This window comes from Thamnophis sirtalis, unplaced genomic scaffold (genome assembly GCF_051295495.1).
Source record: "Thamnophis sirtalis isolate CommonGarterSnake01/CBP01778 unplaced genomic scaffold, rThaSir2_p1.2 scaffold_5, whole genome shotgun sequence".
In the NCBI taxonomy this organism is placed as follows: Eukaryota; Metazoa; Chordata; class Lepidosauria; order Squamata; family Natricidae; genus Thamnophis; species Thamnophis sirtalis.
This window is the reverse complement of record NW_028261385.1, coordinates 30,307,975-30,335,214: the sequence shown is the minus strand read 5'-3', so window position 1 is coordinate 30,335,214 and position 27,240 is coordinate 30,307,975. Positions and strand designations below refer to the sequence as shown.

Here is a 27,240-nt window from a genome sequence, read left to right as displayed (position 1 = left end):
TCATTCACACACATTTTCTTGATTTCTCCTCCTATTTAACTTCTCCCACTCTAGTGCTTTGCTCAGGTTTCTAGAACCAGAGGCCATTGTCATCTTACGTCCCCTTTTAAACATCCACTAAAGCTTTTAGCGATGTTATGGTACAGTTCTGCTCAAATACACTGCAAGTCAAATCCTCCTGTCTAGAATACTGAAAAGCTTTTCCTTCTAAGCATGCATTCAGAATCTTGGCAATTACTCCTACCAGGCCTCTGCGAATCACAGGGAGCTGTGTTTCACATTGGATTATGTAAATATATATAGCCTATTGGCCTTAATTCCAGTATTGTACTCCCCCCACCAAAAAGTGAATGCTGGAGCTGGAATTACTTCCAACTTCCTGAAGCTTCTCCTTGAAGCTTGCTTGTGGGAAGCTGTCAGGGAGCATTAGAAATCAACCTACTTGCTCCCCCCATCGTTCCTGTCACTCTGTTCCCCCACCCACCCTTCCTCCCTTCCTGGAATTTCTGCTGGCTTCCCAATTTACTTTGCTTGTGGGAAACTTGCAGGGAAAAAGTCAATAGGGAAACCAGCAGGGAGTTGCCAAGTCCAAGGCCAGCAGACAAGTAAGTGGGAGAGAGAGAGCCAGAGGGTGTAGGTCAGAAAACATAGGTGGGGATGCATGAGAGATGTTGCATGGGTTGGGAAGGGTGTGTGAGTGACTCCTAGAAATGCTGTGCAGGTCGAGCAGGGTATGCTGGTGGGCAGCATAAATCAGCAAGGATGGCCAGACTACTGTGGCCCTCAGGTCAGGAATTTGGGGAAGGGGGGGCAGGCAGGGGTGGGTTTTAAATTTTTTTACTACCAGTTATGTGGGCGTGGCATATTTTATGGGCGTGGCTTGGCAAATGTATGTTTCAGATTGGAGATGGGAAATAAAATATGCTGTAACCCGAACTGCACCAAGCTGAATGCTTGAGAGCTGGAGGGTCCGAAGTGTGTGTAGTTTGGTTTGTTGCCTGTGAGCTCCCGGGGGGGGGGGGGAGGGGGAGACAGTAGCCAAGTGAGCAAGACAGCAATCTGCCCGCTGCCAAGCACCATGCTCATGAGTAAACATCTCACAAGTAAACTGCAGATTAGAGGCAGCCAGCACATCCTGGCATGCTCACTTGGCTGTTCACCCCCCCCCCTCCCGGGAGGTCACAGGCAGCAAACGAAGCTACTGCTTCCTGCCTCTGTGTATCAAGGAGGCAGGGATGCTTGATCCCACTTAGGAGGCGATGGTTGCAAAGCCTTGGGGCTCTCTGAGCAGCCCATGCTGCTTACCTGTGTGTAGGCCAGTGATGGGCAACCTTTTTGGCATGGTGTGTCAAAAATCGGCAAAAAATCGAGCATAACTCGCGTTGTGTGTCACTTCGACAAAAACATAATTTTGCGCAATTTATAGTTGCTGCTAATGGCGCTCACAGTTCCCGTTGGCACTCCGCTGTTCCCTGCTGTGGTGCGGTCGTAACCGACAGTCCCAGGAGTAGACTCTCTGTGCTGGCCTGACTGGAGAGAGGCGCGCACTGTTCCCGCGCTCCTCTCCTGCGGGTCCTCCCTCGCTGCGCTGATGACGTGTGTGCGCACGGCACGCATGCCTTACCAGCAGCCCCTGCGCTCAGAAAGGGGCGGCGGCGATACAGTAAGTGAGTGTGGGCGGGGGAGATCACACGTCCTGCCCCCCCCGTTCCTCCAGCACAGATTCTTTCATCCTCGGCGGCCGTGCAGGAGCCGAGGATGAATCGCATGAAATCCTGTGCGTGTCACCCCAAATGGCTACGCGTGTCAGCACTGACACGCGTGTCATAGGTTCGCCATCACTGGTGTAGGCACTAGAGGCAGTTGTGTGGATGCACACGGCGAAGACAAGACAGGGCGAGCATCAGAGCGAGCCAGTTCGGGAGCGTGGCCAGCCAGCCATCACTACCAGTTCGGTGACCCATGCCCAATTACCACTACCAGTTTTCCCGAACCGGCCCAAGCCGGGAGCAACCCACTTCTGGGGGCAGGTAAAGGTCAAGAATGATGCATGGGGGTCACAGGGGTGTGTGGGGGATGACACAGTGGTCATGATGCACGAGGGGGTGTGGGTGGGAAGGGGTGCTGGAAAGTGTACAAGACATGCTATGCAGGTCAGGGAAGGCACACGGGGAGTAGCGTGTCATGAGAAGGGTGCATGGTTGCTACACAGATCGGGGTAGGTACACAGGGGCTAGCATTGGTCAGGGAGAGTCCATGGAGGTGCACAAGACGTGTGTCATGAGTCAGGGAAAGCACACAGGGATTAGTACAGCATAGGGAAGGCAAGCAGGTGGCACAGGTTGGGAAAATGCATGGGGTGGTGGTGGCATGGATTGGAAGTGCGTGTAAGAGTTTCTTTTTCCAAGTTCCTCTCCTCTCCCCTTCCCTTTCCAGTAGGCAGGTAAGTGCTCAATCTCAAAGTGCTTGTTATTTTCAAAGGTTTTATATCTCAATCATCTTTAACAATACATTACTCCTCCACTCTGAGCAATTCTAAAGATCAGCATTGTATCTTTCCTTTTCCCTATCTTTATTGAATTATCTTGAACAAAAGGCACAATGAAGGCAACAGAAGGGCTGTCAATATTCTTTACATTATTTTGCACATTTGGTTTATGACAGCATTTACCAGGTGAATGGCTTCATTATACTGTATACCTTCCTGTGTGAATCAGAATCACACAGTTCTATTGTCAATCTATTAAGTAAAAAGGTTTTCCCATTTGAAATATCCTATATATCATTTTATTTAGTGTCCTCTAACATAATTTTAAAGATGCTGATATTGTTTCCATTGTATTAATTTTACTGCCTACTTTTGTTTACTTTGTTTATTGCTATAAGCCATCTTGAATACTTACATAAGCAGAAAGCAGAAAATAGTAATTCTAACACTGTATGATCCTTTCAGCTGTTGTGGATTAAATGTTTTGTATAATTTCTTATGAAAAATGTTTTACCGCTCTCATCTCATGATGACCTTATGGCCATTTAACTTTATTTTTAAAACTCTGATTGAGTTTGACCACATTTCACTTATGCATCCTGCCTTATTTTTCTATACATTTGATCTTTCTAAACTAGAACAGTATCCCTGCCAACGTCCTGCTTCAGTAACCAACATGCAACAAGCCATTATAAAAATGTTCGAGATTACAATTGAAGTTTGTTTCAGAGATTTATAATTTTCAATTATATTCCAGTCTTACTTCAAACTAGAAACATTACTCAAATTATTCCATTTAGATGATGCAAATATAAATTTTGAATTAAAAGAATTTCCCTGTGAATTTTAGAAAAATTAGAAAGGTACAACATTCAGAGTGTGAAGTATTCATTTCTTTGACAAATCAGCCTCATCAACAATGTTAATAATCAAATTTAGCTGTTGCATTACAAAAGAAGACATGTTCAATAGCTGTCCATGTTTTGCTGAGCTACTATATTGTCAGGAGCAAACAACCAGACCCACACGTAGAGAGTTCAAACAAGCTGCTTTATTGTTGTCTGTTTATAATACAGGAATTTCCCCAGATGACAGTTGTCACCTGGGAAAGACTAGATAATGTTCAAAAGCATTCAGATGGGTGGTCAGACCTTGTCCTCATTTGTTTACATAGTGAGTCCATGCTAAGTTCCCACTTGACTCTCCTCCTGACTGGGACAGATGCTCTCCAACATGGAAGGCAATAAGAAAAGTGCTAAGTGAAAAAATGTTATTTTAAGCATTATAAAGGATTTTTATTCCCTAATAATATTAATTGCATTCCCAAGTTCTTTCTTCCAAAATACATGAAGGTGAGAGAAACAGACAAGCTATTAATTTAAAATACACCTCCAAAAAGCAGTTTCATTGCTAAAATGTGCATCTCTGTGAACAGATGGAATTTTTGTTTGTGTTGTTTTTGTTGAAAAATGGGTCGTCTAAATGAAAATACAACTTAAGCAAGATCTTATTTCTAGAAAGAAACCTAAGTTTTATATAAAGCAAAAAAACAATAATTCATAGGCACAAAATGGCTGCCGAGGACCACAGCAAACAATACACAACACCCATCTCACAGGATCCCTTAGCTTCCTGGCCCACATGCCCAAGAATCCAGTCATGTTTTCTTTCTAGAATGCCAACAGTGTCAGAGCCAGCTGGATCTCAATGTGTATGTCATTCCAGCAGCAGGCACACTAATAGAATAATAGGCACTGTAGCCAAAACAGAATAATTATATTGGAAAGGATAATTTTTCAGGATTATGACACCTTCACTGAGTCTCTGGCATCAGCAATTCCCCTCCATTCCTAAACAATTTCAGTCCCTTCTTTTAAATGTTGTCATTTTTTCAGGCAGAGGAAATGTGCCTTCTCCCCCATCGTATTCCCAAATGGCATGTCCCCCATTGTTTTTCATTGTTGTCTGAGGGCATTGTTTGAATCTTTGCTTAGTACAAAATCATTCTCCTGAGATTAAAACATTCAAACACACCTTAAATTTCTTGTTTTAGTTCAGTCAGCTGATCTGCTCCTTCATAGATCAACAACTATATTGAGCATTCTTAGACAGTGCTTTGAAAGAATCATGCAGGAGCTTACCAAAACATTATCAAGAAAGTAATTTCCTGAAGCAATGGAGTGCAAAAATTAAACTACTAATTAGGAATTTAATACAGTATTAACTTGAATGGTTAATCAACTTATAAGAGTTAAATTAAAAGAAAAGTCCAGAAGAAAAACTACTTTGTTGTTCTGTATTATCCCATTGTAATATAATTCTGAAAACTGGAAATACAACTAACTGGAAAAATGACATTTTTGGGCTAAGAATTTGTATCATGTACATACACACTTCTGGAACTTAATGCTTTAAAAGTAAAATGAAATTGGTTTTGTTAAGAAACCATTGCACTTAATCATGGAGAACTTTAACAACAAAACAGGGCAAATAACTTTGCTTACAGCACATTTAGTACCAGGTAAAGTATCAGAATTGTTGGAAATTAGAAGCAAATTACAGAAAAGAACTTCCAGCAAGTGTTCCTTTGCATCTATCACTTATAAAGAGAAAAGGCAATTCCTTTCCTACTTGCAAACTTAGATAGTTCCCAAACTTTTTTTTAATGATTCACCTGGAAAAGATAGGGAAAAAAATCATCCATTGACATTCAAATGGCAAAGTTGAGATGCTATATTAATCCCATTAGCATTTATTTATTTATTTTAAATGGTATATAGGTTTTCTGAACATAAATACTGACACTAGCCCATATTTCGTCAATTCTGTATGCAAGAATACTCCACAAAGTAGCTAATTTTCAGTGACACCATTTTTACTTTTTGTCCTTTAAAAGTTTGTAGTAGGTGTGGAAACTGAAAACCATTTCAGAATTTACTAAAAAGAAAAAAATAAGGCAACAATACTTGCCAATTGGAAGGGCTAAAGTACCAGGTTAGTGGACAGATCATCATGGAGAAAATCTATGTTGCAGGATCCAATCTGGATCTGTCACCGAGACAAGAGATTTAGTCTTCTGAGCTTTTGGGCTTATGCTAGAGCCTATCCTCAGGAAACTCTCTACCGAAATGTGTGCTTTGGGCTATTCTATGCATCCTACTTATATGGTGCCTTACTATTGGTTGATTGGTGGTTAGCTTCCTCCCTGTCTGTCCTATATAGTCACAGGGGCAATCCATGCAGGAAATCCAATAGATATGTAAATAAAAATCTATGTTGTCCACAAGAGTAAACAATGAGCTAATAGCACATAATCATCATCAACATTATGTGATATCATCATGAAACTGTGCAAAGCTGTTTGTGACCGTCAGAAGACTAAATAACAGGAAATAATATGTGAACACTGGCCAAACCAACTGATCTCCATAACATAACATTACAACCCTGTAGTTATTTTATCATGACAAAGATATTACCATTGTTTGTAAACAGGGATAATTATTACAGATCAAATGAAACTATCAAATTTTCTTTATATTTTGGAGGCATAAAGTTGCCAGCAAAGAACTTTTATGAAGTCATGGTTATACTTAGTAGCTATTAGCATAGATTTGTCCACAGAGAAAGCAATATAAGAGCATAGCAATTCAAATTATGTTTTATTTAAGATTAAAAAAATGGGAGAATGAAGACATTTGACCCTAATGTGAAATTAAAATAATTCATTTTTAAACAGCTGGCTGAAATTTTGAAATACACAAGTTTTTTATGTTCCTGTCTGAATTTCTAAAGACTTGGAATTCTTGTAATGTCACATTTTGGATGGACACATGCACACAGATACACAAACTATATATAAACCAAATTTAAGGACAATGAGTTGTCCTATAGCAGCTTACAAATTAAGAACAATGATGCTGAGATAAAATATTAAAAAATGAACTGCAATTCAGCTAAACTGTCAGCTTGTTTTGACCCATGAATAAGTTATCAACATTTGTTAGACATCAAAATTAACAGTATATCAAAATGACTGGCAGCAGCTCATATTCTAAGAGCTATGTTTAAGATTCCCTGTGCATTCTTATGAGTGATTTGAGGTTTTGTTCCTAACTTTGAATTTTAAGCTTCCATGACAACTCTTACTTTTAAAAAAAATAAAACACATCAAAATGAAGAAGAGAGTGGGTTTTTTTATAAGGAGGTAAAAGTTTCGTTGTTCCTACTCAAAAAATATATAATGAAATTTCTATTTTTAAAAAGTTATTCAGATATAAACCACATGTCCATAAGAAAATGATCTGTAAATGAATAAGAACAAAAGTATAGCATTAATATACTGTGCAATTGTGGATTTTCACTGTTTTTAACAACATCTCTCTAAATTAGTAAAAAAAGTTTGATTCTCCAACTGAGATAAGCTTATTTTCAATTTTTTTTTAAAAAAATGAAATAAGGATCAGAGTATCTACATGTTGTGTACACCTTTTAGTTGGTGTGATGTTGTCTACACTATTTTGATTTACAAGGTGGTTTCTAGATTAGGAGTCCACCTTGCCTATAATAAAATTAGCATACGAGAAGTAAAACTGGGAATTGATTGTACTTGTTGAGACATACTGCCCCAAACGAGCCCAAACTGTCTAGTACAGCCTTTACCATTAGCAGAGTAGCATTTGGTATGGATACAATGAACTCTGGTAACTTAGTCCAGTGTTTTTCAACCACTGTGCCGCAGCACACTAGTGTGCCGTGACATAGTGTAAGGTGTGCCGTGGGAAAATTACTTTATATATAGTCAATATAGGCACAGAGTTAAAAAATTTTAACATTTTCTAATGGTGGTGTGCCTCGTGATTTTTTTCATGAAAAAAGTGTGCCTTTGCACAAAAAGGTTGAAAAACACTGACTTAGTCAACACTTTCTTTCTCTTACTACAAAGCATTATGTAAAAACCTTGACTGATCAAAGCTATGACAACAATGGTAAACTGTGACCTGGGATCTAAGAAGAGCAAATATAATGACATAACATGTTGTGTAGCAGTGGGGAAGGATATAACAGAACTCAATGACTTCTGTCTGTTCAATCATGAATTTAAAAATTCAGTAAGTTTTGCCCCATTTTACAACCTTCCTTGCCACAGTTGTTAAGTAAATCACTGCAGTTGTTAAGTTAGTAACAAGGTGAATCTTGCTTCACTAGTCAGAAGGTTGCAAAAGGTGCTCATATGACCTTGGGACACTGCAACCATCACAACACGAGTCAGTTGTCAAGCGGCTGAATTTTGATCATGTGATCCTGGGAATGTTGCATCGGCTGTAAATGTGAAAAATGGTCATAGGTCAATTTTTCAGTGCTGTTGTAACTTGAATGATCATTATGAAGTGTTGTAAGTAGAGGACTTAAACTATATATCATTGGGAGTTGGGCATTAAAATGATATTTTTTTAAAAAAAATATCAACATCGGAATATCTGCAAGAAATAGAAAGAATTTGAAAGACCACAAATTAGATCAAGTAACAGAAAATGAAGAAGCTAAAGTGCTCTGGGATTTTAGAATCCCAGACAAGCAGACAAGCACCTGCCACATATCGTAGATTCAACATCTGTTGATAAGAAAGATTTTAAAAAAGGCTGTATAGTGGATATTGCAGTACATGGAAACAGCAACACAGAAAGAACTGGGCAGAGGTGGGGTGTGTGTGTGTCACAAAACACAAAGACCAGCAGATAGAAGTACAACAATTGTGACGAGAGAAAGCAAAGTGAATACCAATAGTAATATTAATAATAAAATAGTAACAATAGTAACAGTAGTAATACTATTATAGTATATACTATACTATACCAATAGTAATAGTAACAGTAATAATAAAATAGTAATAATACTAGTAATAACAATAGTAATAATAAAAATGCCCAAGCCAATCTAAACATTTTGGCCTACTGTGCAATCACCCATAATAAGCATAATAAACACAAATGGTAACAATAGAAAGACCAGAGATGAGTTTTAAGAAAAATTGTGCAATGTTCCGAATGAGAACAAGAAAAAGTGAAAAGAAAAAATGTCTGGATCAGACACTCAAAAAAAAAAAAAAACCCCACCTAGTGGTAACAGATGAATCTTTAGAAAAAGGTCAATATCAATGGTTTAAGCATTAATCTATTCAGATATAAAAATGACAAAGAAATAAATATAAACTTCAAAGCAAGATTGGTTTGATTGCTCATGAAGTACTGAGAAAAATGGTGATGAAGATATGAATGATGAAAGACTGATTGTGAGGCAGATCCTTACTTGGTAGTGATAAGAGTGGATCTTGGGAGAAAAATGAGAGTGAATGAAAAGAAGTGAAAGATATTAACCTGAAGGAACCATTTGTGGCAAATATTGGAGTAAACTGTACTGTGCCATAAGAACTAGTTGCCAAGATGTAGAAAAGATGTAGAGACTCTAGAAAGAGTGCAGAGAAGAGCAACAAAGATGATCAGGGGATTGGAGACTAAAATATATGAAGAACGGTTGCAGGAACTGGGTATGTCTAGTTTAATGAAACGAAGGACCAGGGGAGACATGATAGCAGTGTTCCAATATCTCAGGGGTTGCCACAAAGAAGAGGGAGTCAAACTATTCTCCAAGGCACCTGAGGGTAGGACAAGAAGCAATGGGTGGAAACTAATCAAGGAGAGAAGCAACTTAGAACTGAGGAGAAATTTCCTGACAGAACAATTAATCAGTGAAACAGCTTGCCTCCAGAAGTTGTGAATGCTCCAACACTGTAAGTCTTCAGGAAGATGTTGGATAGCCATTTGTCTGAACGGTATAGAGTTTCCTGCCTAGGCAGGGGGTTGGACTAGAAGACCTCCAAGGTCCCTTCCAGCTCTGCTATTGTATTGTAACTAAAGAAATGAAATTCCAAGTAATGTAGACCAAAGTAGTTGGGTTTGACAGAAGAAATACAATGACAAATTGCAAATAATGCAATGGAAGAAAAAACAGAGCAAGTAAAACAAATTTGAACTCCTTCACCTTTGACATCTTGCTTTGGTTCTTATGAAGAGAGCTTAGAACAAACTTTGTCCCTGGCCCCCAGATATGATGGGCCCAAACTCTGCATGCCTTTAGAAAAACTGTTAAAAACTTTTTCTCCAGGCCTGTGTGTCCCCATTTCATTATCTAATTATCCTGTTTGGTTGCTCTTTTATATGTTCTATACTTTTAATATTGCACGGTATTTTTCTTTTGAATTATCTGGTTCTATTGCATAGTACCAAAAGTCACATTGAGTTGAGAGGCTCTAAACATCCATTTACTAGACAGATCCTTACTAAAGATGAAGAAATGTTAAGAAAAACAAATCTTGGTAGAAAAAGCGTCAGCATACATGGTCTGCTGAAAGGACAGTTTATCTAACTAAGTAGAAACTGTTATGCTATAAGAACTTATTTTTGTTCATTTTGTTATATGCAAGTCAGAGTTGGTTACATCAGGATCCTATGAAATGGGATATATTTATTCTTCATACTTCTAGACCAGGGGTGTCAAACTTGCGTTGTCACAACATTGTCACGTGATGTATTGGGACATTTTTCCCCTTCGCTAAACTGGTAGGGGGCAGAGCCAGCACGTGACGCTCCGGCCCACGAGTTTGACACCCATCTCACCTAAGTGGCTCCAGGTGGGTTTAGAAAGTATGTACAATAAAAGAACAAATGTTTGATTAGTTAATATGGATTGAATACAAAAGTGAATAATCTGTACAACAGTTGTATATTGAGAGAAGTTGAGGTTAGGGCTAAAAAAAGAAAAGGTAGTGTATGGATCGGTGTACTGATATGGCAGAGCAAGTATTGTTGTCAAGGAGAAAACGATAAAGAAATAGTGTTAGTATAAATTAGATCTAGCCATATTCCTTCTCCTCCTCCCCCATTATCTCAGGCCTTTTAATTTCTTTGTCTTAGCATTTCAATAACTTTTCCCCAGCAGACTATTGAAATTGTATGATCTGTCAACTGAGATCATACTCTATGCATGGCCTCTTTTCTTATACATAATCATTGGATTACATCTACTTCATGCTGTAATTCTAGCTAAGTTTAGTTACCATCCTCATGCAGCCTGACTGCTTAACCATTCTAATTTTACAAGCTCAGAGTTTCCTGAGCCACAAGATGGGCAGCAAATAAATTTGACAAATAAAAATATTATTTGTCATAAATAACATGAGATAGTTTAATCATATATACCAGGCTTTTTCTTTCTTCCAATGTTTTCATTAAAAAATGAAAACAAAAAATGGAACTGTAGCAGCTATAATTCAGTGTGGTGTTTGAACAATACTACAAGAGCAATTACTTTAAAAAGAAAAAATGTGTGAACCAATAATATAGTATATAGACTTTCCCCCAAAAAGTATTCTCCACATAAGTTTACCAGCATAACCTGGGAAGAAACTACAGTCTGTCCTTTGCACAATGCAGGGTATATAAATATGATGCTTATATAAATCTTTTTCAAGCCACACTGCCTCCTTCTGGACACAAATAGTACGTAAAAGTTTTAAAGAACAATTTGCAAATTGAAGAAGCATATCACCAGTTACCAGGAGACAAGTTCAATGTGGGGGGAAAATCACTTTACTATAAAAAATAAATTAATCTAACATGTATAAATTGTAAGCAGTATATCAGATCGTGCAGTAATTTGGGAGTACAATTCACAGATTACAGTATAGAGTTCTGGAATTCTTTACTTCTCTTTCAACATTTTGGATGTTGAGGGATACAATTCTGAAATACTAAAGCTAATAAAATACTAATAATAAAAATAATAAAAATAAAATAATGGCAAGCACAATGAACTTATATAATTGAGAAATGGTAGGAGGGAGAAATAAAAAGTGATTGGTTAATCAGTGATCAACAAATGAATTGACTAATATCATAACTTCGTAACATTATATACCTTAAATTGGCTAAGATGTTTATGTATAATATTCCCTTTAATCCATCTCTATAAACATCTGCTTATTCCAATAATTTTAATCATTTCAATAGATTGTGCACCAATATTTATGTATCTTGTAGCTGGTAGAGAAAAAGCCAGTTCATGCAAGTTGTTACCTGTATCCTGTTTCAAATCTGTACTATCATTTGTGTAACTCATTTTATATAGAGAGTGAAAACTGCTTTCCAAATATGGGAAATGTCTATGAAAATTTAATGTCTTTTTTTAAACTGCACACAGATTTTGAAAATAGATAATAGATTTGTGATTTGTAACTATTGCCCATAATCTGCAGTCCTAGAACTGCCCTTGAGTTGTCCTTTAATATAATAAAGAACTTTATCAAATACATGACCAAATAAACATAAAATGTATTTAAGCAATGTTCCTTAAAAATAAATCAATGAAATTTGCATTCTGCCCCTATTTGTTCTGAATAGAAGTAAAGAGCAGTGACACTTGTCAGATAATTTGTTTGAATACACATATTATGCAAAGTGTGCTTGGTTTGGTTTGAGAATAACATGTTTGTATTTTAAAAACAAAACCATTATGAACCACAGTATACAACTTGATGTACCATCTCAACTCAATCTTTGGCTATTATGGGTATTCACTAGATGTTTCTTTCTGGTAATGAAACTAGAAGGCACCAAATGGAAAAGCTATTAACTCTATGCCTGGTCAAATAATTTACTATTATCAATGAATACTATACTGCCAAAATTAAGAATATAAATAATTTTATACTTCACTTTCCTTTCCATTAATAAATCTTAAATCAAGACACAAGTCTATTGCTATTTCAAACATGACATTATTTACAAGACCAAAGTGATTTACATTTTTAGCCAGAATTTAAGCTTTAGAGCAATCTATTTTATAGCAAAAATATTGTAAATATTATTAATAATGATAGCACATTATAATCCAGGTAGTTCTCGATTTACAACAGTTCATTTAGTGACCGTTCAAAGTTACAAAGGCACTGACTTACAACTATTTTTCACACTTATGACCGTTGCAACATCCCCACAGTCATGTGATAAAAATTCAGGTGCTTGGGAACTGACTCAATTTTATGAGTGTTTCAGTATCCCAGGGTCATGATCACCTTTGGTGATCTTCTGAGAAGCAAAGTCAATGGAGAAGCCAGAATCACTTTATAACCATGTGAGGAGTAGGTTCCGACAGACATTACTTTCGGTTTGCTCATGTGCGTACTGCGCATGCACTTGATGCATACTGCACGTGGATGCATAGTGCGATTAAAATTGTTCTGCGCATGTGCAGATTCGAAAAACAAGATGGCAGCACCTGTGGCCGGAGAACAAGAAACCCAGGCCGCCAAACCGGTACGAATCGATAGGAACCCACCACTGAACCATGTTACTAACTTAACAACTGCAATGATTCACTTAACAACTGTGGCAAGAAAGGTCATAAAATGAGGCAAAATTCATTTAACTAATGTTGTGCTTAGCAACAGAAATGTTGGGCTCAATTGTGGTCATATGTTGAGAATTACCTGTACGCATTAGCTTAATAAATACTTAGCAATTTAGCATAAACAGCAGAACACAGATTTCAGGTGGGTCTTAACTTAGCCCAGCGTCCCCGTTTCTTTTATTATGCTATTTATCTATTATTCTGGCTCCTTAATTTTTATTTTGCTTATAGTTAAATTCTATAGATTTGACTTTATTTCAGATATCACTGTGACTTTTTCTGATGTACAGAGCAACAGATTCCAAATATTACTCTTGTTCTTTATCCATAAACTCACATTCCTCAAAAACCTAACTCAACATTTGAATTTTGTGACCATGGCATATTAAACTCAGCAGTGATGTTCTATTTGGAATTTGCCCCGGTTAATTCCCTGGGGATGAGAGACTCCGCTCCTCTGCTTCAGTATTAGAAAATAAACAGATGTAAGAAGTAAAAAAGAATGGATAACATCTTGGTCTTCAATGCCATGGGGGTATATGAAATGACTTCAGTACAAGTCCTTTCCCCATTTTCTCCCTTAACAGTTTTCAGAAATGCTGTAGCTCAAGAAACAAATCTTCTGTCCTTCCATAAAGCCTTGAAAACCTCCTTCTTTCCCCTGCAATTTGGCCAGCATGGAGAATAAGCACTTTTCTATAAAAAAAGATCTTGATTGAGATAGGTGTGGTTAATTTTGGTCAATTCTAAGGAATTATAAAGTGGTATTATTCTACCCCTCTGTTTATGTAGCCTAGAACTGTGTTGGCTTCTTTGGCAGCTGCTGCACACTCCTGGCTCATATTTAAAGGATTGTCCACTAGGACTCCAAGATCCCTCTTACAGTTTTCACTTAGTATATATCAGGTATAGCCATTGTAATTCACGAACTATAGTTTATTGCCTAAGTGGAGCGTAAATACGACCGGCCTCGTCTCGCTCACCTGCCCAAGTTTTGTGCGGCGGGATCCGATAATACTTGTTTCCAAAGTGGTCGATGCCCACGAACTCGCTCCCTGGCCCGATAAAGCGCTGCTTTAGCAAGCGCAGAAACCGCCCGACGCCGCTCATGGCAGACGAAGGGCGCTGCGAGGCCGCAAACCACAATCGCGCCTCCCTCCGCCCTCCTCCCCAAACGGGACCAGCACGCGAGGGGTCCCACACGCGGAGAAATGAATTCTCTCCCCGCCCCTTTCCGTCAGAAGCCACGCCCACATCTTCCTCAGGCTCAGAACGTGCGTCCTGTTTATTAAGATAAGACAATATCATTATCATTTATTGAGACAATAAAATTGAAGAAAACACATTCTGCATTTACACACACAGACAAATGTATTTTATGCCAAAAAACCCAATTTACTAATGGCTGAATGGCTCTCTGTTAATAACATGACTGTGAAAAGATATCCTCTGGACAGCGTTTTGGGAAAATGGAAATATTTCGAATGTACACTAGAAGCGCAAAGGAGAAGCCGCTTTGCCGTATCTTTTCTTATACGTTTCTCTATATTCTCCTGAACCTGACGCGGTCGACACTTGAGGCATTCTCAGCCGGTTCTTCCCCTACCGATGACGTTTCAATACCAAGGTTTCCTATTGGCTGAGAGAGCGACTCTTTGAGCCAATGGGCGCGAGATAATTTCGCGGCGTGGTGGCGTCCCCGCCGCGGGTTCTTCCTTCTCGGCTATGCTGGGTTTTCTTTTCGCTCGTCAGGCAGGTGTAGATGACCCGCTGAGGTTCCGACGAGCGGAGGCTACGAGGAGGTAAAGCCGCGTTCCTACTACCCGGAGCGCATTTAGTCTCCTCAGGCCACACGTGATCACGGAGGGTGCCGCAAAGCCTAAGCGTCAAAATAAACGCCTCAGACCCGGGTTCGTGGGGTGTCTCTCTGGATACATCATCGCGGCCTTTAAGTCAGGGTTGACTCCTGGCGACTCCCTGGCCAGGTCCCTGCAGTTTTTTTGGGAAGAGTTCAGCAATGGTTTGCCAATCTCCTTAGGGCTGACTTTGGGCTTATTTATTTTATTTGTTTTATTTTATTTATCAAGCATGTATAAGATAACAAGATATAAGTATAAACATGATTACGAATACATGAAATGAATAAAAATACAAGGGAATATTAGGACAGGGATGGTAGGCACGCTGGTGGGCTAATGCACGCCCCCTTATAGACCTCTTAGGAATGGGGTGAAGTGAACAGTATACAGTCTAAGGTTAAAGTTATGGGGGTTTGGGAAAGAAGCCACAGAGTCATTCCAGGCGTTCCAGGCGTTCACCACTCTGTTGCTGAAGTCGTATTTTCTGCAATCGAGTTTGCAGTTTGTATCTATTGTATGCTGGTGTATTGTTGTGGTTGAAGCTGAAGTAGTTATTGACAGGTTGGACTTTCTATAGCAGATAATTTTATGTGCTACGCTTAGGTCAGATTGAAGGCGGTATAGTTGTAAGTTGTCTAAGCCCAAAATTTCAAGCCTAGTGACATAAGGGATTCTGTTGCGATTGGAGGACTCTTCTTGTGAAAATATCTCTGGACTCGCTCAATTGTATTAATGTCTGATATGCAGTACAGCTTCCAGACAGACTGAACTCACAATATTCCAAATTTCTACTTGATGCCTTAACTATGGGGATTCTCAGTCATCCAGATCATGGTTGTCCCAAAGGTGCTTTTTTCAAGAGGCAACTGGAGTTCCTGGTTTTTCTTTGAAGCCATTTCTCTTCTCATCCAAGAAGCTTCTTCAGCTCTGACTGCAAAGAATATCTATCCTTCCATTCCCCACCATTCAGTCGGAGCTGAAGAAGCTTCCTGGATTTAGAAGAGAAACAGCTTCAAAGAAAAACCAGAAAGTCCAGTTGCCTCTTGAAAAAGCACCTTTGGGACACTGCTTTAAAGTCGCTCTCTTTGCTAGTAGGTCCTGATAAGAACAACAATAATACTGTCTTTCTAATAAATCTGAAAGGCATGATGTGGGAGAGAATTGCAGAAAAGGAAATAGCATTGATTATAACCCTCCTTGCAAGTATACAAATTGGTAAGGAAGACTGATCGTGAGTTAGATTCACTGTGTAGAGGGGAGCCAAAATGTCCTTTCTAGTGCCATTTCTAGGAAGTGGAAGAATTGTATGGGCACAATAAGCAAGAAAGCTTTGCCTGTATGAATGTGCCCTTGTTCAAGCCTCATTGGTTGTACATATACTTAGCTTGTAAGTCATTTTCAGTAGGTTCATTTTCTGCTTTATTTTTTTGGGGTGGGATGGGTGGGTGTTGTTTTATTCTGAAATTAGGAACTGATGCCCCTAGTTCCATCAGTCTAGCTGCAGATTCAAGAATGGCATTTGGATGGGAAAGGGTACATAAGGTCTGTGAATGCAGCCTTATAATGAAATGTTTAAAACCTGGTACCATGAGATTATACCATTTTAAAGAGAAGAGCATCCAACAGTTACCTTAATGATTCCAGCAAAATTTGGTTCACCATATCCCAAGGCACTCAGTTTCACTGATAGAGTTTATGTTCACTTTCTCCTAATTAATGTTCAGGCGAAATTTATGGCTCATTATTTTCCACCCTTTAGTTCTAATCTTGCTTCTGGAGAAAGAGTACATTGTATTTAATAGATAGAATTGAATAATCAATTGTATATGTACTACCTGGCACAGTGTTAAAGGTGAAATGGAGATAATTTCTTTGTAAATCCTAAAATTATAAGGGTAGAATCCTTTTTTACAAAAAGCGTATGTGATTTTTAACATAAGTGTTTTAAATTAAAAATCTAAATTCTAGTTTTGCCAAATCAGTAGGATTTTTTTTAAAGATTCATTTTTATTTATAACTTATAAAGCTTACTTAGAATAGAGATAATGAAGTAATTCACTTAAAAATTGAAATGCTATTTGATAGATAGAAATGCAATACATAAATATTGTATTGAAGTGTTATTTACCTATCTGTGCTTGCATTTCATTGCATAATTTAGATACAAATGTAGTATACTGACTACATTTAGATACTGACATGTAGTATGTCAGCTTCCCAAATTTTGAAATTGACTACAAAAGATTTTACAAATGGTAAATAAATGTAGTGGATTAAAGAATTTGATGGGATTTCAGTAACAAAATATTATATAATTTTAATTATGTTTATAATGGCTTCCTTTTTTAAAGGGTATTAAGCTTGGAATTAAATAAGAACAAAGATGTTGAAAGAATTCACGGAAGTGGAATTAATACCTTGGATATTGAACCTGTTGAAAATCGATAGTATGTATATTTTATTATGCTTTATTATGAAATATATTTTACTGAACTGATTTGAAAGTATTTCCATTTTTAAATTCATGGTAACTTTTTTTTCATAGAAGCATTTTCCAGAAGAGGGGGAGGGAATGGTCACACGTGGGTTGTTGTCAAAGCCTGATTGGTCCAAAGACTGAGAGAAAACGCTTAAATACTGGTGCCTTCCATTCCTATCCCAGTTTCCTCTCAGTCTTTTCTGGTCCAAGAACTGGTGAGAATTACTGGTAGGATTACTTTATTCAATTTGGTCTTATTTGGTTTAATTGGGCATTTAAAAGATTTCTAAATTACTAAATTCAGCAGCTGCGGCCCCAAGGGACAGTTTACTGCCCCGGGCGGTGGGGGAGGGCCCAGTGGGGCATGCTGCCTCCCCCCCGCAGGCCCAGAGTCTCAGCCCGTCCCCGGGTGCGGGGGTGCCAGATCTCCTTTCAGCTGCTGGAGAGGCTGCCTTCTCCTTTAAATAGCCAGGAGAGGCAAGAATAAAAGAGAATCGGCTCCGACTGCTACGAGCATTCCTGGGGGAGGGGGAGCGTGCCTGAGAGCCGCGTGGCTTCCTCCGTCCTTGCCTGCCTCAGCACGGCCTTTCAATGGGCCATCGGAGCCGCAGATCGAAAATGAAAGTACCGGTGGCCATGTTGGCTCGGTCGCCACGTGTGCGAGGACCGGGCCTCGACCCAGGTCCATTGGCTGGGGCGGTCTCTTCCTTGGCATGGCAGGCAGCAGAGAAAGCAGGCCCAGGTCCCGGTGGGGCCTACAGTGGCTTGGACTCCTCCATTCCTTCCGGCTGGACGCGTAAGTGGGGAAATGGAGGGGGGGCTTGGAGTTTCCCCAGGGCCAGGTGGCAGACCTGGCGGCAGGTGAGAAAGCCCTTGCAGGGGGAGGGGGAGGGTGTTCCCCCCCCCCCCATGTCTTCCTCTGCCCTGAAGTCCTTCTCGGGGGAGGAGGTCAGGGGCTGCATTGTGCAGGAACAGTATTGTGGCTCGGAGGTCTCACATTGCAATTAACATAAGGTCTAAATAGCTTGAAATAGGCCTATACTAGTCTCCCTTTATTATAAGGCTAGCTGATGAGAGCTAAATGGATTGTAATAGACTATACGAGTCTCCCTTATTTGTTTATCAGCTCAAATACAAATATATATATATATATACCTACATATATGTACAAACGCACTTCACATGTGCTTAATTCAATGCCAGTAAGGGATGACTAGCAGATGAGAACTTAAGGGCTTGCAATATTAGTCTTCCTTTTGCTGCTGGTGCCCGGGGATTCTACCCGGGCCTACTCTGGGTTGGCTCTGCCTTCCTCCTTCAGAGGTTAGCCATTTGGGAACTGTTGTTCCGTGGGGCCCAACAGAGGGCCGTGCACATTCTGGGGACTTGCATCAGATCTACATGTATGAGCCTTTGACCTTATCCCAGGGTCTGGGGTTGGTCCCGCCTCAGGCCTTTTTCCCCCAAAATCATCCTAGGGGTTGGTTTTCCTGCCCTGGGGTCCCCAGGCAGGTTTCCCCTTTCTTCCAAGTAGAGTGGGGTCCCTCTCTCCCTCCCCTACTCAGGGGGTCCAGGGGGTGGTGGTGAGTCGAGGGTCTTAACCCGCGTGCAGGTAGGCTCTCCCGGGGCCTGGTTTTGCCTATGGTGGTACGGAGGATTAGATGGTTCTCCGCCCCTTCTAGACATGGAGGTCTGGGCCGCGCCCATCGTTGGGCTATGTTCCCCCCTACTTGATCCGCGGTCAATGATGAAATTGGAAATTTGCTAGGAAAATAAAGTGGACTAAAAGTTAATGAATAAATAAATGAATAAGTAAATAATAATGATAATTTAAAAAAAAAAAAACCATTTCTATTGAGGCCAGGGGTTCTTCCTGGCCTGCTTAGATCTGTAGCATTCCCTTTTGGGGATTGAGTTCCAAGATGCCAGGTGGTGAGTTTCTGTTGCAGGCTAATCCGATCTTTGTTATGTAGAGTAGACCGGCTCAGGCGTTTTAATCGCAGCTGTGGCCCTGGATGGGCCCATCTCTGGGCGTCTTGGCTCAGACTGTTTGCTGTGCCTGGGGCAGGCTCGGTGCATGGCCAGCTGGTGGGGGGGACCTTGATGCCTCCACCCACTGATCCTGGCAGGACCACGTTCTGCCACGGCCAGGGTCTGGAAAGAGATCTCGACTCCTCCCTTGGCACGGAGGCGCTGACCATTCAGTGGACGCATTCCTCCGACTTGTCTGGGGGCCTGGACCATTGGCTCTAGAGTAACTGGGCCCTTGCCTGGGCGATTCAGTTGCAGTCCGTCACCTTCTAGTGGCTGCCCTGGTTTCATCGGGCGCGCTGAGCTTCTAAGATGTCCTCCCGTTGCCGCTGCGGGGGTCGCCCTCTGCGGACTCAACTCCCGGTAGTTTCGTCAGGCCTCGGTCAGTGACCGGGGCAGCGCCGGGAGCGCTTTCACGTCCCAGGGAGCCTCGCCGCCTGGGTCTCTTCTGACTCGGGGCAGCCCGCCCTTCCTCCCTGGGGCGACTGGGGCTCGCTCAAGTTTGCGTCCAGGATGTTGACCACTTCGGTCACGTCATCCGGGCTTCATTGCCGGCGTCACTGACTGAGGACCGGCTCGGCCCGCTGTCTCTGGATGACCATGCCTTCGAGAGGCCTGACCCCTTGGGGGGGGGGCTCTTCCCGGTCCGAGGATGGAGACACGGGACAGTTCGCCCACTTGTGACAGCTGAGCCGGATCTAAATCTTCTTTGTCATGCGCCAGCATGGATTTCCGATTCTGTCAATAATCTTGCGTTTTTCTCTTCCATTGGTAGGCAGTTCTCCGGCTCATCCCTCAGGAGCGCCTACGGCTCCCTCCTCTGGTCCAGACGGTCCAGCCACAAGGGGGGGGGCAGCACCCCTTCCGCTCTGGGGGGGGGCTTGACCTCGGGTCGTCCCATTGGAGGCCATCAGCCGCTAGGCGTGTCCTCAGAGCGGCCGGCATTGGACGCTTGGGCACGGGCCTCTGCTTGCCTCGCTCCCGCGTTGGTTCTCTCCACCCCGCCGGCTCTTTGGGGGATCCCTCCGTCCGGGAGCCGGGGGGGGGGGGCTGCTACCCAGTGGTTCAGGCCATTGCCCTGCTCTTCGGCCTTCAGGGAGTGCAGATGACTCCTCCGGATGACCAGGGCCTGGAGCGCCTCTCGCATCTGTCTGCGGTTCGGACGGGTGGCCGGAAGGCTTAGCGGGTCCTCTCGTTTCTGCACCGCTCCAGGGCACAGGCGGGGAGAGCGTTCTCCCCCCTTTCGGTCCTTCGGGGCTTCAGTCAGGAGGCCCCTGGCCTGGTGGCTCTTCGGGGGGGCTTATCTTCGTTCCTCGGCTCTGGCCGGTCATCGCGGGTCCCTGGGGTTCCCCCCCAGGGCTTTTTCCCTTGGTCTGGTCTCCGTTCTCCGGATTTCACTAAGGCCTGGCGGCCCGGGCGGCTTGTCCGCGCCCCATCGTGGGGGCTCTGATTCCTTGACGGGCTAGCCTATTCAGGTCTTCGGTTATTTAGCGCCTGTTCTAGGAGCTCGGAGCCCCGTCCTGTTCCTCGGCTGGCTTCTCCGACGTCCACCTCTTCCCTTTCCGCTTGCCTGGTATCGGTCATAGGCTCCATGTCAGGGGAGGGGGTGAGTCTGCCCAGGAGCTCCACCTCGGCCTATGCCCGCTGGCATAGGGCCTTAGGGATGTTGTTCGGTTTCAACCTCCCTCTATCAGATCGGGCGAGATGTTTCTTGAGCAGGGATAGTCCCACCCGCCGGACCCTTGGACTCTCCTGGGGAGCCTCGTCCTGGTTAGGGGGCTCCCGGTTCGCTCTTGGCAGGTGGTCGCTTTCGGGGCTTACCCTTCGTCACTGGAATGGCACTAGTGCTGTCCCACTGGGCTCTGCGCTTCCCTTGGGCCCCATAGCTGGGCATCGCGTGTCCTCCCGTTGGCACAGGGACCGCTCAGGCCCTCGTCTGTCAGGGGGGGGTCTTCTCCAGCCCTCGACCGGAATGCTCGGGGCTGGACGTCTGGGCGGTGGGGCCTCTGTTGCCCCCAGAGTCGAGAATCTCCCCGGGCTCTCCTGTCTCCGGGCGGCTCGGCAGCATCGGGCGGCCCTGACCAGGGGAGCGGGCCTACTCCCTCAGTCGTCGGTTCTTCCTTTTTGGCGAATCTGTCGACAGCTCGACACTCCCTTGCTCGCCGCGTGTTCTATTCCTCCCTGGGGTTTCACCCATTTCCTATCCTGATCTGTGGAGGGCGCGAGCGCCCTCGAAAGAAGGTGACCTGCGGTCTCGGTATGGGGCCTCCCGTCCCCCTGGTTCCAGGTCTCCCTGGAGGGGGGTGGCATGGGGACCCTGCTCGTGGGGGTGGGCCATTAGGACCTAGGGGCCTTGGTTCGCGGACCTCGTCCAGCTGTCGGTGGCCCTCCGCGGAGGCGCCCGTGGGAAGGGTTGGCCTGGCAGCGGGGGGTGGTGGTCCTGCTTCGCCTGGTCCCTGGGGTTGCATCCGGCCCATGACTCTTGTCCGGCAGCTGTTGGAGGCTGGTCTAACCAACGGGGTCACTCTCGACTAGGGATGCCTGGGGGCCTTACGGACCGCGGCTGCGGTTCCACCTGGGTATCGTCCGGCGGTGTTATCCGCCTGGCCTCCCCTGGCTTCGCCTGGCAGGGCACCTTTCTCTCAAACGTCAGGAGTTCCTGCAGGAGGGGCCTGACTTCGGAAACCCACAAGATTGTGCCGCCTGGTGGCGGAATTGTTTCAGCCCTGGAGGGGGTGGGGGTTCTCCCTCTCTCAGGTCCCCCTGATCGAGCTTCTCGGTAGGGGGCGGCTTCTGGGTTTCCCTCGGTCCGCGGGTTCCCCGTGTGTTCTTCCCCCTTGTGCTCAGGGGGGGGGTTTCTTCGAATCTCTTTGGTATGCTCGTTGGCTGGCTCCCTTGTGGCGGTTGTCTCCGCCCGGGTACGTGGAGTTGAGCACCCTGCTCTGAGGTCGTTCCCGTCGCCTCTAGGGGGCGGGGCGAGGCTTCGCCTTGCTCGTGCCTTCTTCCTGTAGGTGGCCACTTCCTTCGCTAATCTCTGGCATTGGTTGGGCGCGCGCCGCGCCCTGTGGCTCCATCGCCAGCGGACCGAGGGGTCCGTAGGTCGAGCCCTTGTGGACTGACCATCCAGCCGGGGGTCGCTGGGTTCGAGCGTGTCTTCAGCCACCGTTGGCGTTGGCCGCGCCGGGCCATTGCGGAAGCCCTCGGGGTTTCGGGTCGACGGGCCAGTCCCGTCAGAGTTCACGGCCCAGCCTATTAGGAGCAACACGAGCGTGGCCTCGGGGGCCGCGGGGGGGGGCCAGTTGAGGCCGTCTGTCGCGCGGCCTCTGGATTCCCCGGCTTCTTCCTCCGGCGCTATGGTCTGGAAGCTTTTGCAGATGCGAGTGTGTCCTTGGTGACAGGACCCTCTGGGGGTGGCGGTTGAGGCTCCCCTTGGGCCCTGGTGATTCTCGTTCTCCCTCCCTGGGACGGTAGCTTGGGTATGTCCCACGTGTGACCATTCCCTCCCCCTCTTCTGGAAAAAGGACGTTGGTCTTACCTGAACGTCTATTTTCAGAAGGGGGAGGGAATGGTCACAACCCGCCCTGAGACTTTTCCGTCGGGGCCAAGGGGAGGGCCCGGGTGGTTCCCGGGGGTTTTGTTGTGTGTTGTTTTTTGTCTTTTCAGTTCTACCGTTCGCCTTCGAGGAAACTGGGATAGGAATGGAAGGCACCAGTATTTAAGCGTTTTCTCTCAGTCTTTGGACCAATCAGGCTTTGACAACAACCCACGTGTGACCATTCCCTCCCCCTTCTGAAAATAGACGTTCAGGTAAGACCAACGTCCTTTTTCTCAAATTTCATGACTCCATGAAATTTCAGAAAATTTCTTTGCAGCATAATGAGCACCTGTGGAGCACCTGTGGAGGTCCGATAGGTCCGAGTCGAACCGAGCACTGTTGACAGCATGCACCAAGGAGTACATTCGGGCGTTAAGAACAGCCAAAAGATCACACATTGCCTCCTTGGTAGCGTCCGCCGAGTCCCGCCCAGCCGCCCTGTTTAGGATAACCCGCTCCCTCCTAAATAGGAGGGAGACGGGGAACCCCCTACAGGGTAAGGCTGAGGAGTATGTTCAGTTCTTGGCGGACAAAGTTGCTCGGTTTCGATCGGACCTGGACTCCACTCCTGCAGATCCAGCCGAGACACAAGGGAATGATCTGGCAGACCATCTCTGGGTTGAGTTTCAGGATGTTGCCTCCGGGGATGTGGACAAGGCTATGCGAGCTGTGAGCGCCTCCACCTGTATACTGGACCCGTGTCCCTCCTGGCTGGTTGCTAACAGCAGTGAGGTGACACGAGGCTGGATCCAGGCGGTTGTTACCGCCTCTCTTCGGGAGGGGTACTTCCCCACCGCGCTTAAGGCGGCGGTGGTGAGGCCCCTCCTGAAGAAACCGTCCTTGGATCCAGCAGTTCTTAATAACTACCGTCCAGTCTCCAACCTCCCCTTTGTGGGGAAGGTTGTTGAGAAGGTGGTGGCCTTCCAGCTTCAGCGTACCTTGGAGGAAGCTAACTATCTTGACCCCTTCCAGTCTGGCTTCAGGCCCGGTTACAGCACAGAAACCGCTTTGGTCGCATTGACCGATGATCTCTGGAGAGCCAGAGATGGAGGCCATGCGTCCATCCTGGTTCTCCTTGACCTCTCAGCGGCTTTCGATACCATCGACCATGGTATCCTTCTGCGATGACTGCGGGAGGTGGGGGTGGGCGGCACTGTTTTGCAGTGGTTCTCCTCCTACCTCTCGGACAGGTCGCAGTCGGTGTTGGTGGGGGGGGCAGAGATCGTCCCCGAGGCCCCTAACTTATCGGGTACCGCAGGGCTCGGTCTTATCCCCCCTACTATTCAACATATACATGAAACCGCTGGGCGAGATCATTCGGAGGCACGGGATAAAATACCATCAATATGCGGACGATACACAGCTGAATCTGTCCACCCCGTGCCAACTCAATGAAGCGGTGGATGTGATGAACCGGGGCCTTGAGGCTGTTAAAGACTGGATGAGAGCTAACAAACTGGTACTCAACCCGGAAAAGACCGAGTGGCTGTTGTGTTTTCCTCCCAACAATTTGGCTGATGTTCCATCAATCAGGCTGGGGGGGCAAAATTTATACCCCTCAGACAGGGTCCGCAACTTGGGAGTCCTCCTGGATCCACAGCTGAATTTCGACCATCACTTGTCAGTTGTGACCAGGGGGGCATTTGCCCAGGTTCGCCTGGTGCGCCAGTTGCGGCCCTACCTGAACCGGGAGGCCCTCACAACAGTCACTCGAGCCCTTGTGCTCTCTAGGCTGGAATACTGCAATGTGCTCTACATGGGGCTGCCCTTGAAGAGCATCCGGCGACTTCAGCTAGTCCAGAATGCGGCCGCTCGAGTGATCGTGGGCGCACCGCGGTTCGCCCACATAACACCGATCCTCCGTGAGCTGCGCTGGCTACCTGTTGATCTCCGGGTGCACTTCAAGGTCCTACTTACCATCCACAAAGCGCTCCATGGTAGTGGGTCTGGCTATTTGAGAGACCGCCTTCTGCCAATTACCTCCCTGCGTCCCATCAGATCGCACAGGGTAGGCCTCCTCCGAATTCCATCCGCCAGTCAGTGCCGACTGGCGACTACGTGGATGAGAGCCTTCTCAGTTGCAGCTCCGACGCTATGGAACAATCTCCCCGTGGAGATCCGCACCCTCACCACCGTCCAGGCCTTCCGCACGGCCCTTAAGATCTGGCTATCCCGTCAGGCCTGGGGATAGGACTTTACTCTCTCCCTGCCCGAATGCCGAGTGAATGTTGTGCTTTTATTGTTAATTATTTTTACTCACATTTTCTTTTATGTCTTGTCTTGCACTCCCCTCCCTCATTATTGTAAGCCGCCCTGAGTCCTCTCAGGGAAAAGGGCGGCCTATAAGTGTTCAATAAAACCTAAACCTAAATGAAAAAATGCCAAACTGAATAATTTTGAAACCATAATTAACAATATTCAAATGCCTGCCCCAGAATGAGTGTGTGTGTGTGTGTGTGTGTGTGTGTGTGTGTGTGTGTGTGTGTGTGTACCATTATATGTACATCCCCAGATTGTTGGTGGCAATATGCTGACTCTGAAAACCACTTAGAGAGGATTGTAAAAAACTATGAAATGGTATATAAGTCTAGGTGTTATTGCTACTGTTTTGTTCAGAAGTCCTTTAGATTAATCTCATATGTTCCCCTCAAACAGCTCTGGGTGCATTTTCTAAGAATTCTTGTGTTGGTAACTTATTTATTACTTACTGTATAATTGACCTATGTCTTCTACTGTGTTTCCCTGGAAAAAAGACCTGGTCTTATTTTCTTTTGGGGTCCAAAATAAGTAATGGGACTTATTTGGGGGGACGTCTTATTTTTTGAGTGCTGCTGCTGCAAGATCAGGATGGGCTGGATCTACCCCATGAACCCTGCACCCTGAGCCCCCAGCAACCAGCCTATCTATGATCTGATCCCTACCTCGCCTCGCAGCAGCAACTCCAACAGCCTCATCCAGCAACACCCTGCGTGGCCACTGGCCCACTTCTTCTAGCAACTGACTTGTTTGTGAGGGTCCTGAAGTGAGCCAGCATGTGTGTGGGGCAGCTCCACCCACCCTTGCCTCACCTCACCTCATATCGGCAACACCACGAGCAACCAGATGGAATGGGTGGGCAGCCAGCTGAGCAGGGCTCAGCTAAGTAGGGCTTATTTTAGGGGTTGGGCTTATATTGGGTGCATGAGCAGAAAACATGCTAGATCTTATTTTTGGGATATGTCCTATTTTCGGGAAAGCACAGTATATGCCACCTAGAGGGATCAATACAAAATTAGCTGTGGGTTAGTTTTTTGTCTGGCTAATGAAAATGGAATGTGGGCAGATAAACAAAACAAGCAATAACCAAGCCATTTCTAAACCAGAGAGACAGACAGTCAACTTAATGGAAATAATTGTTACTCCATATTTGGACAGAACATCAAGCTTAAGTAAACCTGAAACTAGGATAAAGGTCTGCATAGAATTGGACCTGGAGCAGTTGTGGGCAGGGAGGTAGTAGACTCATGCTTTCTTTACCAGATTCACTATCTTAGCATGTCATGTGAACATGATTAATATGAAGAATTGGGTTGTGCCTTAAAATATTTGCAGATATGCCAATAAAAATTTTAAAAATTATTTGTTTTAGGACAACTTTTAAACTATATCAAGAACACTTTATTATAAAAATATTATTCATATATTTCAGTCTTAAATATTTTTTGTTTGGAGGGGAGATGACACAGCACATAAAATGCTACTCTAAAAGAAGAAATCAACTTGAAATTAATATATATATATTATATATAAAATATAATATATATTAATTTTTATATTAATTAAAATGTTCTAGTATTTTTAAATTAAAACAAATTTTCAAATATTTCTAAAAGAAAATTACATGTTTGGTGGGGGGAATAAAGCTTACAAAATCTGAATTGATTCATAACTTGTTTTCTTACAGTATGTTATCTGGTGGTTCTGATGGTACTATTGTATTGTATGACCTTGAGAACTTTAGCAGAACGCCATGTTATACCTGTAAAGTGATTTGTTCTGTGGGAAGGTGTGTATATTTAAAAACTTTTTATGAATATGTTACCTACATCATATGTCTATAGTTCATTGCTAACTCATATTTTGTCAACAAAGTAAATGAAATATTATTTAAGAAACTATTGTTACCACAGTTTGTGCTATAGCATAGTTAGCACATATTTCTAATATTATGATCTTGTACCAAGGTCAACAAGATTGATCTTCAGATTGATCTTTGGGGATTGTTTAATAGACCAAATTTACAGGTTTTTATTTCATTTTTCACTCCTACTTAAACATTTAG

The 27,240-nt window shown here is 44.0% G+C and overlaps 2 protein-coding genes across 3 annotated transcripts in view; one reads left to right on the top strand and one right to left on the bottom strand.

Annotated features, from left to right (window-relative positions):
- NDUFAF2 (NADH:ubiquinone oxidoreductase complex assembly factor 2) overlaps positions 1-14,167 on the bottom strand; it is a 42,799-nt gene extending 28,632 nt beyond the window's left edge. Inside the window, exon 1 of the mRNA XM_014055593.2 lies at positions 13,939-14,167. Coding sequence (XP_013911068.2) covers positions 13,939-14,065 — 127 coding nt within the window. The 5' untranslated portion in view covers positions 14,066-14,167. The remainder of the gene's footprint in view (positions 1-13,938) is intronic.
- Positions 14,168-14,612: 445 nt separating this feature from the next.
- Positions 14,613-27,240, top strand: part of ERCC8 (ERCC excision repair 8, CSA ubiquitin ligase complex subunit) — a 41,155-nt gene continuing 28,527 nt past the window's right edge. The window contains exons 1-3 of one of the 2 annotated variants that reach the window (XM_014055588.2): positions 14,613-14,757; positions 17,166-17,261; positions 26,863-26,964. In XM_014055588.2, coding sequence (XP_013911063.2) covers positions 14,681-14,757; positions 17,166-17,261; positions 26,863-26,964 — 275 coding nt within the window. In that variant the 5' untranslated portion in view covers positions 14,613-14,680. Of the gene's footprint in view, positions 14,758-15,278; positions 15,376-17,165; positions 17,262-26,862; positions 26,965-27,240 lie in introns of those variants that run through there. The other variant, XM_014055591.2, reaches the window with a different exon arrangement.